This window comes from Haliotis rubra, unplaced genomic scaffold, assembly GCF_003918875.1.
Source record: "Haliotis rubra isolate DU_JTF1 unplaced genomic scaffold, ASM391887v1 Scf44, whole genome shotgun sequence".
In the NCBI taxonomy this organism is placed as follows: Eukaryota; Metazoa; Mollusca; class Gastropoda; order Lepetellida; family Haliotidae; genus Haliotis; species Haliotis rubra.
In genome coordinates, this window is record NW_025767124.1 from 3,085,914 (window position 1) to 3,099,682 (window position 13,769).

At 41.1% G+C, this 13,769-nt stretch overlaps 1 protein-coding gene across 1 annotated transcript in view; it reads right to left on the minus strand.

Moving 5' to 3' along the window:
• LOC124289382 (WD repeat-containing protein 90-like) overlaps positions 1-13,769 on the minus strand; it is a 65,557-nt gene that overhangs the window by 14,641 nt on the left and 37,147 nt on the right. The window contains 13 exon segments of the mRNA XM_046726004.1: positions 2,318-2,364; positions 3,830-3,904; positions 5,420-5,522; positions 6,019-6,207; positions 7,567-7,670; positions 8,213-8,359; positions 8,619-8,659; positions 9,653-9,780; positions 10,097-10,225; positions 10,384-10,554; positions 11,808-12,069; positions 13,529-13,593; positions 13,595-13,669. Coding sequence (XP_046581960.1) covers positions 2,318-2,364; positions 3,830-3,904; positions 5,420-5,522; positions 6,019-6,207; positions 7,567-7,670; positions 8,213-8,359; positions 8,619-8,659; positions 9,653-9,780; positions 10,097-10,225; positions 10,384-10,554; positions 11,808-12,069; positions 13,529-13,593; positions 13,595-13,669 — 1,536 coding nt within the window.

The window sequence follows — 13,769 nt, forward strand, 5'->3', positions numbered from 1 at the left end:
GTATATAGAGGCATGGAATAGTCAGTACACCCTGACACCAGCATCTGTATATAGAGGTATAGAATAGTCAGTACACCCTGACACCAGCATCTGTATATAGAGGCATGGAATAGTCAGTACACCCTGACACCAGCATCTGTATATAGAGGCATGGAATAGTCAGTACACCCTGACACCAGCATCTGTGACACCAGCATCTGTATATAGAGGTATGGAATAGTCAGTACACCCTGACACCAGCATCTGTATATAGAATAGAGGGAATGAGTCAGTACACCCTGACACCAGCATCTGTATATAGAGGCATGGAATAGTCAGTACACCCTGACACCAGCATCTGTATATAGAGGTATAGAATAGTCAGTACACCCTGACACCAGCATCTGTATATAGGGCATGGAATAGTCAGTACACCCTGACACCAGCATCTGTATATAGAGGCATGGAATAGTCAGTACACCCTGACACCAGCATCTGTATATAGAGGCATGGAATAGTCAGTACCCTGACACCAGCATCTGTATATAGAGGCATGGAATAGTCAGACACCAGCATCTGCATATATAGGGGCATGGAATAGTCAGTACACACCCTGACACACCAGCATCTGTATATAGAGGCATGGAATAGTCAGTACACCCTGACACCAGCATCTGTATATAGAGGCATGGAATAGTCAGTACACCCTGACACCAGCATCTGTATATAGCATCTGCATATAGAGGCATGGAATAGTCAGTACACCCTGACACCAGCATCTGTATATAGAGGCATGGAATAGTCAGTACACCCTGACACCAGCATCTGTATATAGAGGCATGGAATAGTCAGTACACCCTGACACCAGCATCTGTATATAGAGGCATGGAATAGTCAGTACACCCTGACACCAGCATCTGTATATAGAGGCATGGAATAGTGGAATAGTCAGTACACCCTGACACCAGCATCTGTATATAGAGGCATGGAATAGTCAGTACACCCTGACACCAGCATCTGTATATAGAGGCATGGAATAGTCAGTACACCCTGACACCAGCATCTGTATATAGAGGCATGGAATAGTCAGTACACCCTGACACCAGCATCTGTATATAGAGGCATGGAATAGTCAGTACACCCTGACACCAGCATCTGTATATAGAGGCATGGAATAGTCAGTACACCCTGACACCAGCATCTGTATATAGAGGCATGGAATAGTCAGTACACCCTGACACCAGCATCTGTATATAGAGGCATGGAATAGTCAGTACACCCTGACACCAGCATCTGTATATAGAGGCATGGAATAGTCAGTACACCCTGACACCAGCATCTGTATATAGAGGCATGGAATAGTCAGTACACCCTGACACCAGCATCTGTATATAGAGGCATGGAATAGTCAGTACACCCTGACACCAGCATCTGTATATAGAGGCATGGAATAGTCAGTACACCCTGACACCAGCATCTGCATATAGAGGCATGGAATAGTCAGTACACCCTGACACCAGCATCTGTATATAGAGGCATGGAATAGTCAGTACACCCTGACACCAGCATCTGTATATAGAGGCATGGAATAGTCAGTACACCCTGACACCAGCATCTGTATATAGAGGCATGGAATGACACCAGTCAGTACAGTACCCCTGACACCAGCATCTGTAGCATTGCAGGAATATTGCTAAAAGTAGCATAAAAGTGAACTCACTCACTCACTACCATTACAACATAGCAATATTATTTAATCAGTACATCCTGACACCAGCATTTGCAAATAGGCATATGGAATAGTCAGTACACCTGAACACCACCATCTGCACACAGAAAACTAACAAGTCCTATCATCATTGTATAAAAGTATTCTTTAATTAGCGAAAACAGAGGACAAGGCATGTTTGATGAGCTTTATGTAAATGACCAACTTCCCAAAGCTGATAACCTTTGACATACTGGACCCATGTCACATCAATACACACCACAAATACTTTCATCTACCAATGAGGGTAAAGTCTAGAGATAGTATTGATCAAATAATAACCTGTCCCTTGGTAAAGAATCTTTTAATTTTTTTATGGCCCCTCCTAACAAAGTTAACCTGTCTCCCTCGTTCCATTGGATGGCTATTTTGACTCAAGCATCAGGATAGCAATTCTCTTACATAAACAATTTTTAATGCAGGAATGTCCCTTTCAATAAAATTTGAAGGCAATGTTGATTTTCAAGCAATTTGTTTGGCAGTCAAATTCAATAACAGTACCTTGATACATTTTTTACCATTTTCAAAGAAGACTACGAAAACAGCATTACTTGAGTTCAAACTTCTTACCTGGCAATCATTTTGCAGAGCTATGGTTGAGATTTCTTCAACATGTCCTGAAACACAGATATTGTCCATTAAAGCGTCAGTTTGGTTCCTAGCAAACAAAACTAATAACATTTGAATTACAGGCTATTCACAAAACCTTATAACTGTGTAACAAGAGTCATCAGAAGATGACATATCCCCCCGGGCCCCACTTATTTGAAAGAACAAATCAGTTACTGACTTGACTTTTTTTTTAAACTAAGTCCAAATCAGTTCAATGGAAATCATGAGAAATATAAATGCCAAAAATCTGTAAATAGCAAAAGGCACCATTTCAACATTTGCCTAATATATCTGCCAAGTTCTGTTGAAAGATACTGAACGCTTTTCGAGTTGTGCACCGGAAATGAAGCTCACCCCTCCCTTTTGGGACTAAGTCCGAATCGTTTCCATGAAAACCAAAATAAATAAAAATGCCAAACATCTGTAAATAGCAAAATGCACCACTTCAAGATCTGTCTCATATATCTGCCAAGTTTTGCTGAAATATTTTAATAAGTTTTCGGGTTGTGCTCAGGAAACGAAGCCCACCCCTCCATTTTGAGACTAAGTCTGAATCGTTTCCATGGAAACTGAGAAAATAATAAATCACAAAAATCTGCAAATAGCAAAAGGCACCACTTTGGGATCTGCCTCACATATCTGCCAAGTTTTGCTGAAAGATATTGTGAAGTTTTCCAGTTGTGCTCCAGAAACGAAACACATCTCTCCCTTTCGGGACTAAGTCTGAATCCTTTCCATGAAAACACACCGAAAAAAAAAATGCCAAAAATCTGTAAATAGCAAGAGGCACCACTTCAAAATCTGTCTCATATATCTGCCAAGTGTGCTGAAAGATATTAAGAAGTTTTCGAGTTGTGCTCCGGAAACGAAGCCCACCCCTCAATTTTGAGACTAAGTTCGAATTGTTTCCATGGAAACTGAGAAAATAATAAATCACAAATATCTGCAAATAGCAAAAGGTACCACTTTGGGATCTGCCTCACATATCTGCCAAGTTTTGCTGAAAGATATTGTGAAGTTTTCGAGTTGTGCTCCGGAAACGAAGCCCACCCCTCACTTATGGGACTAAGTCCGAATCGTTTCCATAGAAACCGGGACAAATAAAAATGCCAAAAATCTGCAAATAGCAAAAGGCACAACTTTAGGATCTGTTTGATATATCTACCAAGTTTTGTTGAAAAATATTAAATGGTTCTTGAGTTATGCTCCGGAAACGAAGCCCACCCCTCACTTTTGGGACTAAGTCCGAATCGTATCCATGGAAACCGAGAAAAATAAAAATGACAAAACTCTGTAAATAGCAAAAGGCACCACTTTAGGTTCTGTTTGATATTTCTACCAATTTTTGTTGAAACATATTGAAAGGTTTTGGAGTTATGCTCTGGAAACAAAATAATTATGGACGGACGGACAGACGGACGAGGTGATGGGGGGGGGGGAAAATAATAACAGCATGTAGCGACATGTTACCCATGAGATGTTTCTGTTCCCCATTGTTGAGGTCCTCCATGATGACGACACAGCCACTGGTGTAGAAGAACAAGCCTGCAATACAGACAGTGAGATGTACAACATACAGAGGCTCCAGGAGGAGGGACACGTCACACCTGGCATGTTGATGCATAGCTAGATACGTGAGATACAACAAGCCTGCAATACAGACAGTGAGATGTACAACATACAGAGGCTCCAGGAGGAGGGACATGTCACACCTGGCATGTTGATACACAGCTTGATACGTGAGATACAACATCTATTGCAATACGTAATATGCACCGTTATCAGTGAAATCTACATGTGACCTAAACAAGTGTAGAAGTGAGCAAAGCTCACATACCCCCGCTTCCCACTTTGGGACATGGAAATGACTGATATTGATATATATAATGTGACAAGGATCAGCAGCTCACAAGACTTTCTCTTTGACTCTACTAAACTTTATATACATGTTAGATAATAGTTTTGGCATGTACTGACTACGGTAATAATTTATGGAAACTAGATTTTTTGTGTTTTCCGTTGAAACCTGACATACAACTGATCTTGACTGTCTCATGTTGCACACAATGAAGTGGACGTAGATGAAGATTGCTTTTTTTAGCACATGGCATTTCTGTGGGTCATTATTAACTTGTGTATTAAGTTTGGTGAACCTAGCATGTATAGTTTCGATGATATGTCATAGTCAGGTAACCATCAAATACATTTTGCATGTACCTAGCATGAACCTAGCATGTAAACTTTAAGACATATGCTCTGGACAAAATAATCAAACATATTTGGCACTAAGTCATGTTTCCATGGAAACAGCAACAAATAAAATTCATATCTGGATCTAAACCCCAAAAGGCACATCAAGGGATCATGTTTGATATGTGTACCACGTTTGATGAAGCTAGCATGTATAGTTTGGAAGATCTGCTCCGGACAAGATGACATCCTCATAGTCACAGTCTAAGTTGTGTTTCCATGGAAACAGCAAAAAACCTAAATTCTGAAAAAACTTTAAAATAGCAAAAGGCACATCAATGGGTAATGATTAACATGTGTGTGAAGTTTGGTGAACCTAGCATGTAAACTTTAAGAGATATGCTCCGGACAAAGTTTCGGGATGGACGGACAGACGGACGGACAGAATGAATGCTATATACCCCCGTTACTTCGTAGCGGGGGTATAAAAAGTCTTTGCTATCGGCCGGTTTGTATTTAACGTACGTAACTGGTTAATTTTGACTATTATGCAATACTATGCAATCAGGTTTATAAATTGTTGTTTTTTATGGGAATAATGTAAGGCTGGGTCTTTTGGAATCAGAAAGTGTAACTGCAAACTTCCATGAAAATGACATTTGAAAATCAATACAGAATTAAACCATGGATCACTACATGGCTAGGAATACCACACCACCAGGAGTACATTAGTGATGCTAGACATATCAGTGTCTCCACCCTCCAACCATCATTTATCAGCACACTATTGTTACTATTGCTGTATGTAGTGTATAACTGTATATGGCCACTGTATATATCCATGTTATGGACCTTGAGAACAAGACCAACCTGTCTCTGCATGCCACACCATATTGCCTCGACCATTCCCATTGTAACCCATCACTGACTTCAGTTTCAACCCAGCCTGGTTGGGTGGGGCGGTATATCGCCTCTGAAAATAGGAAGACTTTAGCTTTGACACTTACATTATTCCTTCTGGGAAATATGCATGATGGCTATCAACAGTTTGGGCCAATTTATCCCTGAATCAAGCATCATTCAGGACTAATTCTTACCATTGCTCCTTACAAAGTTAACATCCTCTGGTTGTCTATTCTGGTACCATACTGGCTACCTGCACTGCAATCATTCCTGCACTAAGCCACACATAGCAATATACATGTTGTGTGATGTCAGTTTGCAGATAATTAGATAATCAGAAAGTTCTAATAGTCCTTACTTGCCAAGGATTTTAATTAGAGTTACCCTTAGGACGGAGCTAAAAGTTTGTCTCAAAACATTTACAGATAACTCTTGGAGCTAACTGTTAACTACGGAGGATTTTACAAATCTTTATAGATACATCCCCAAGTCTGGACCAGACAATCCAAGGATTGCTATTGGACTCTATGCCACAAAACAACATTCACACACTCCCTATTATATACCTGAGCCATTGATGCAACCTTTTCTCGCTTGGTGAAATGTTTATGTACAGTCGGAGAACGACGAGTTTCAACCAGAGGTTTCTTCTCAAACCTTGTTGGAGTGATGGGCCCTTTCTTGACTGGCGTGTGTGTTTGTGAGCGTTGGTACTGCTGGTAGATCTGAGTGGAGTGACTGCCCCTTCCCACATGCTAGGACAGGAAATTCACACTGGGATTACACAGGTGCAGGGCTTAGGGCAAAGCACTGACACAGGAAGATATATTCATTACCATGGCAGAGAGGTAGTGAGTGTAACAGAGGAAGTGTTATGACTTTCCAATATTTGCACAAGGGCATTTCTGAGCTTCAGAATGCTTCACCAGATGAGTGATTTTAGTTTTACGCTGCTTATAGAAATATTCCAGCAATATCATGGGAGGAGACACAGGAAATGGGTTTCACTCATTGTACCCATGTGGGGAATTGAACCCAGGTCTTCCCATGATGACCAAGTACCACTGGGCTACCCCAGCATACTTCACCAGATGACAGTATATGACAGTATGTTGCTGATTGTTGACAACTATACAACAGAACATCAAGTGAGTGAGTTTAGTTTTACGCTGCTTTTAGCAATATTCCAGCTATATCACGGCAGGGGACACCAGTAATGGGCTTCACATATTGTACCCATGCGGGGAATCGAACCCCGGGTCTTCGGCGTGACGAACGAACGCTTTAACCACTTCGCTACCCCAACCCCACCCCCCAGAAGATCGAGTGTTGAAATAACATCACAAATAGATAACCTTACATCACTTGAAGAATAAGTTGCCTTCAGTGAGACTAAACTGCAGGGTCAACATTTCATACTTTTCTTTCTTAACATGACAATGAGTAGTAAGGGTATGAGTCTCCCTGGTACAACCTTCACTTGAGTGAGTTTAGTTTTACGCCGCACCCAACACTATTCCAGCTATATGGCGGCGGTCTGTAAATAATCGAGTCTGGACCAGACAATCCAGTGATCATCAGCATGAGCATCGATCTGCGCAATTGTGAACCGATGACATGTGGTCAACCAAGCCAGCGAGCCTGACCACCCGATCCTGTTAGTCGCCTCTTACGACAAACATGGGTTACTGAAGATTCATTCTAACCCGGACCTTCACGGGTACCTTCACTTGAGACAGATTGCCTACAATCTCTTATATCTCATTAGCTTTTGTCAAGTATATCACATGCCTTTGTATTAACTTTCATGCTAAACGTCAATTCAGCATAAAACTGATTGCACAGAGACATTATCTTGACTTTAATTAGACAAGAGCATACACTATTCCCATGGGTACAACTTTATATGATATCCTGACATGTCCAGGGACTGAATGGTTTCAACAGTGTGGCAGAAGCAAAAATAAATTATGACAAATGCTAGAATCATCCTCATTTACACGAGGTTGCTAAATTACTGACTGAACATTTTCAAAGAACAAAATTTCATAAGACATATGCCGTAATATTTGGGTATTTGGATATATGATTGTTCTGTTTCTATGACGACATACCTGGTGGTTCTCCTCCTCCTCAGAGTCTGCATGCCTGTTGTCCATGGCCTCGGTCCTCACAATGATCTCTCTGTCAGAGGTCACAGACTCTACATCATCATGATCTGGACATAACAGAAAATTAAACTGAACTACGACAATTGATAGTTTTGGTGACGACTGACTGAAAGAAAGGAATTTTATCCATTATCATCCATAGTAACACCTTTTGTACCGGTCATTATTCAATACATTAAGTTCATGTGTATATATATGAACCGAGATGCTGGTATCCAATCAGTAAAGTAACGTAAGGTAATACAATTTGAAAGGCTTCATTTAGTTAGAAATGAAGTGATGCTACCAAGGATGCACATTTGTATGCAGGCAACTCATAATTGTTGGGTAATGGTAATTTATTTCGCATAAGTTTCCACAAATAAGCAGCTTGTCACTAAGATCTGCTCCTACTGTCATGACACACATATTTCTCTGAATACCGACCAATAAATCAGCAAAAGTTCAAAAGTCATCAGTCCAGTTAGATTTATCCCTTTACTCCACCTGATGATAGTTCATAGCATCATTTCATATGGCAACAGATCCCTGGTCAATATGTCAATTGTTCATTTTCCTGAATATGAAATGTATTTCAAAGGTGACATACATCCATTTGAGTGTTTGTATATGGAGCTGAGGTCCTCCACCCTGACAGGAGATCCTCGCGAAGCTGGCTTGGGTGGCGTATGTCTGGGTAGGTCTGTGTAGGAGCCGCCGAACGATCGACTCATGTTTTCCAACTGTGATGTCACATCTACAAGAAAAAACAATCAATAGTTACAAATAAAAACAAAACTCTAAGCTGAGGTTAGTTTGAGACATGGCCATATAGCATATTACGCACCAAATTAATAACAAAATTTAAAAGACAGCCTTTTATATGTCCGATATTGTCACAATAAATGGCAACTACAAATGTTCCTTAATTCACATTAAAGCAGCTCTTAAACTGGCAAAGTATCATCATGAAACACTGCAATACAAAAACTGAATGCACCAAAAAGATCACATACCTATTTCTTTGGCTCCATACACCTTGTCCACATGCCGACCTCTGTAAAAAAAGAGCATGGGCTTCCTTTCACTATATCTATCACCTCCAAGATCATACATAAATGTTCATAACACTACATGTAAGTATTAACATGCCACAGAGATACACAATGTTTGGAAGCTACATCTTGCTCCCTCATCTGGCTTCCCTTCCACAAAACAATCTAAGCAGGACAACTGCAACTCCCATAAGTCAGCAAATCCTCACAACAGTCAGAGCACGTACAGGTCTTGGATACTGTTCCATAACGTGATCAGCGCCCTAGAACTGTCACACCACAAGTCTATGTTAAAGCATAGGAGTGATCATTGTCTAAGCACGAAGACCGTTTGCAGACAAGACCCAGGGAATCATCATTGGTACTCATCATCCAGCTGACTTAGTTTCTGGTTTGGTTTGGTAAGTTGTTTTACACCACACCCAGCAATACTCCAGATATGGCGGCGGTCTGTAAATAATCGAGTCTGGACCAGTCTATCCAGTGATCAACAGCATGAGCATCAATCTACGCAACTGGGATACGATGACATGTCAACCAAGTCAGTGAGCCTGACCACCCGATCCCGTTAGTCGCCTCTTACGACAAGCATGAGTTACTGAAGACCAATTCTAACCTGGATCTTCACGAGTCCAGCTGATTTAGTGGAAGAAGTAGCCTCAACACATTATGCATAATGAACAGGTGTTGAACTTTATATATCAAGTGCTGTGTTTAAATTAACCATGAAATTGCCCTGATGATATAACTTTCTTAAGTGTGCATCTGTATAACACAGTTAGTTTAATGCCACACTCAACAATAAACCAAATATGGAAGACTGTACACACAGACAATCTAGTGATTGTTATTATGATTGATAATGATTGGTGTATGATAACAAGCAATCAGTCAAGTCACTGTGCCTGACCACCCTCTCTTTACACAGAGGATGACCTGTTGCATTTCTAACCCTGAACCCCCCCATGGTAAAACAATGTATACAATGTGCTCACTCAGTGGGCGTTGGTGGCCTGACCGCTAGGAAGTCCCACAGGTACAGTGCCTCCCCTACACTGAGAAACCCTTCCCCATCTGGGGTGAACAGCACTCGGCAGATGTTCTCACTGTGACCAATGAACACCTGGAAATATGTAAACAGAGGTGAAACATCCAAAACAATAAAGTACATCATTTATTCAAAGTTGAATATAATATGCTAGGTTAAGGAATTCTAAGAGAAACAATCTGTTTTGTCCCTTGGCCAAGGATACGTATAGTGCTTGTATAATTAAGGGCAGTTGTTCTTTGGATAGACTGTCAGCATAGACAAAGTTGTAACAAAGGATACATGTGACACATCAGAATCTAGTTCTACATTCTATCCTCTCTTCCACCTACAAGATTCTGTCATTAGGTTAATGAGGCTCTGTCAGTTGTAGGAGAGTGGTCAGACTGACCTGAAAGTTGATATCAAGGTTCATTGCATAGTCCCATATCTTGACCACTCGGTCCCCCGCTGTAGCCAGGTAGCGTCCATCACTTGTTGTAGTGAGTGACGTACACCCGCTGCGATGTATGTGCTCAACCTGGGAACACACAGACACAGGAACACCAACTTTAAACATCCATCACATCATCAAAAGCCATTACATCTACTACTTCCTGTCTGGCAAAATAAACACAAACGAAACAAAATCCTACATCATCAGAAACATCAATAAAAGAGGAATGATAAAAATATTACCTCTGTTAAAAGCCTTCCCGATGAGGCATCAAACTTGATGAGTTTGTTCTCTGACGTGGTGACGAGGAGATGTCCGACACTGTAAGGGGCATAAGCTACTCTGACAGCCGTGTCTAGAGTTGTCTTCAGGCTGTTCGATGGGTTTATGTTACTGATGTCCAACTTCATCACCTGTGGTTAGATACATAGAGAATACTACACGAGGTCTGATTACATACGAATTATACGAAACGAGTGTCCTTCCTTTGGTATCTGACCGAGCGAAAGCGAGGTCAGATAACATAGGAAGGTCACGAGTTTCGTATAATTCGTATGTAATGAGATCGAGTGTGGTATTTTATTTATTACCCACGTCTTACATGCATTAAATAGACAAAATAGTGTATTTTTGTTATTTTTATGGTTTCAAACCGAAACCGGTTTCATAAGAGTTTTGTACTGTAGTACAATATTTGCATGACGTCACACTGTAATGATGTCACTGCCTTGGTAACCGACGTCACGATGCATGTCAGTTGTCATCGCCTCGTACAGCCTCCTACAGTAAACTACTCCGTAGCACCCCATTTCTTGGTTTGCAGTTGCTTCATTCGGCTAACATCACTGGTGGAACCATTGCGTTTATGTTTTTCGACGGATATGATGTCCATTTCGACTCACAATTAAACAGCGACACGGCAACGTTCGCAATGTTTACATTCCCACAATGCATTTAAGTTGTAGAATGAATGAATTCACGTGTTTGTTATGTATGAAAAAATAGTTACGTCAGAATGTGACCTAATTGAGAGGTCATCGGTTATCCAATATAATCGTTAGAATCTCAGGTCAAGTCGTTACGACACAGGTCAACGTGATACGACACCCGTGTGACGTACGAGAATAGTATGCAACTACCCATACGTTGACCACGTGGGTAATAAAAGACACAACTCTCTGTGTTATTTGTTTTTTTTAATTTAATAACCCCACAATCAGCAATATTCCAGCTATATGGTGTCAGTCTGTAAATAATCAAGGCTGGACCAGACAATCCAGTGATCAACAGGATGTGCATCAATCTACACAATTGGGATATGATGACATGTATCAACAAGTTAGCGAGCCTGACCACCCAATCCCATTAATTGCCTCTTACAACATGCATGGGTTGCTGAAATCCAAATCTAAACCATATCTTCACGGTAACTAGTAAGTAGTATCTGCACTAGTAACCTGAATAAAAGCAGTGAGGTGTCCCCGGGTAATCGAACCGGGGTCTTCAGCATGACGAGCAAAACCACTAGGCTACCCCACTGCCCTTTGGAACAATGAACTACAGTGATTATTTGTTGAGGGGTCCAAGGGGTTATTGTCAAGATTCACATGGTCCAATTGCAGAAATGTTAACCCCTACTTTAAAGTTTCAAATCAGCTATACAGACCTCGTCCAGACTCTTGGCATCCACAATGCTGACAGTGAGATCAGAGGGACCAATAAAAGCCACTCGTCTTCCACAGGGGCTCACTGCAAGTGCATCTGGACCATGTCGTTCCCCACGTGCAACAGTGTTGCCAAGCACTCGGATGATGTTGTAGCTGTTGGAGCTGGCATCATACAGGGCGAGAGATCCCAAAGAACATGCACTGTACAAGTAGTCGCCAGATGTGGAGTAGGAAAGGCCAATTATCTTGCCTCTGTGCTGTCTGACAAAACATGGTACCATTCAGTTAGATATTTTCTATGTAGTTAGCCCTGTCTGCCTCCACCATTGCTGGCAGATAAATGTATACTTTGCATTTCCGATGATTCAAACAATTCAGACTGTGCAATCAGTATGACTTTAAACATCACAATCGTTCTGTATTCAATATCATAAACTTTCATTAGGTCCATTAATTGAAAAAACCTCATGGAACACAAAGAACCCAGTCTTCCAATATTGATTATTGTTTTACTACAAGTACTGGAGGACAGCAATGCCTACCTGTGTGTACTTCCACAAGTCAACACTGAGTGAGTATGGTTTTATGCTGCTTTTAGCAATATTCCAGCAATATCAAGGCAGGAGACAGAAATGTGCTTCACACATTGTACCCAAGTGGGGAATTGAACACATTTTTCAGCATGACGAGCGGACGCTTTAACCATTTGGCTACCCCACCACCCCAAATTCAACACTGACTGACTGACTACATGTACCGGAGTATGTCAATGATGACCTATGTTCTGCTAAGCTTCAACACTGGCTATACATTCTTTAGTATGTTAGTGTCTACCTATATTCCAGCAAGATTCAACACTGGAGTATGTCAGTGTCTACCTATATTCCAGCAAGATTCAACACTGGAGTATGTCAGTGTCCCTGAGTATGTCAGTGTCTACCTATATTCCAGCAAGATTCAACACTGAGAGTATGTCAGTGTCTACCTATATTCAGCAAGATTCACGCCAGTGTCTACCTATATTCCAGCAAGATTCAACACTGGAGTACGTCAGTGTCTACCTATATTCCAGCAAGATTCAACACTGGAGTATGTCAGTGTCTACCTATATTCCAGCAAGATTCAACACTGGAGTATGTCAGTGTCTACCTATATTCCAGCAAGATTCAACACTGGAGTATGTCAGTGTCTACCTATATTCCAGCAAGATTCAACACTGGAGTATGTCAGTGTCTACCTATATTCCAGCAAGATTCAACACAGTATGTCAGTGTCTACCTATATTCAGCAAGATTCAACACTGGAGTATGTTCAACACTGGAGTAGTGTCTACCTATATTCCAGCAAGATTCAACACTGGAGTATGTCAGTGTCTACCTATATTCCAGCAAGATTCAACACTGGAGTATGTCAGTGTCTACCTATATTCCAGCAAGATTCAACACTGGAGTATGTCAGTGTCTACCTATATTCCAGCAAGATTCAACCTATATTCCAGCAAGATTCAACACTGGAGTATGTCAGTGTCTACCTATATTCCAGCAAGATTCAACACTGGAGTATGTTAGTGTCTACCTATATTCCAGCAAGATTCAACACTGGAGTATGTCAGTGTCTACCTATATTCTAGCAAGATTCAACACTGGAGTATGTCAGTGTCTACCTATATTCTAGCAAGATTCAACACTGGCTACATGTACTGGAGTATGTTAAAGCCTACCTGTGTTCAGCTAGGATACTGGTAGTCTGTACATTGAACACTCTGACAACTCCACTCTGAAAACCAGCAGGCCACAATCTGGCGTGATGGGTGGTAGCTGATAGCACATGGACACTCCTGCGGCGAGCTGAAGTCATACAGCTGAAACAACAAACAAGGCTGATCGTCATACACAAATGTCATACACATCTGGATAAGGAAACAATTATATGTCCATTTCAACCAGATTTCTCAATGAAAT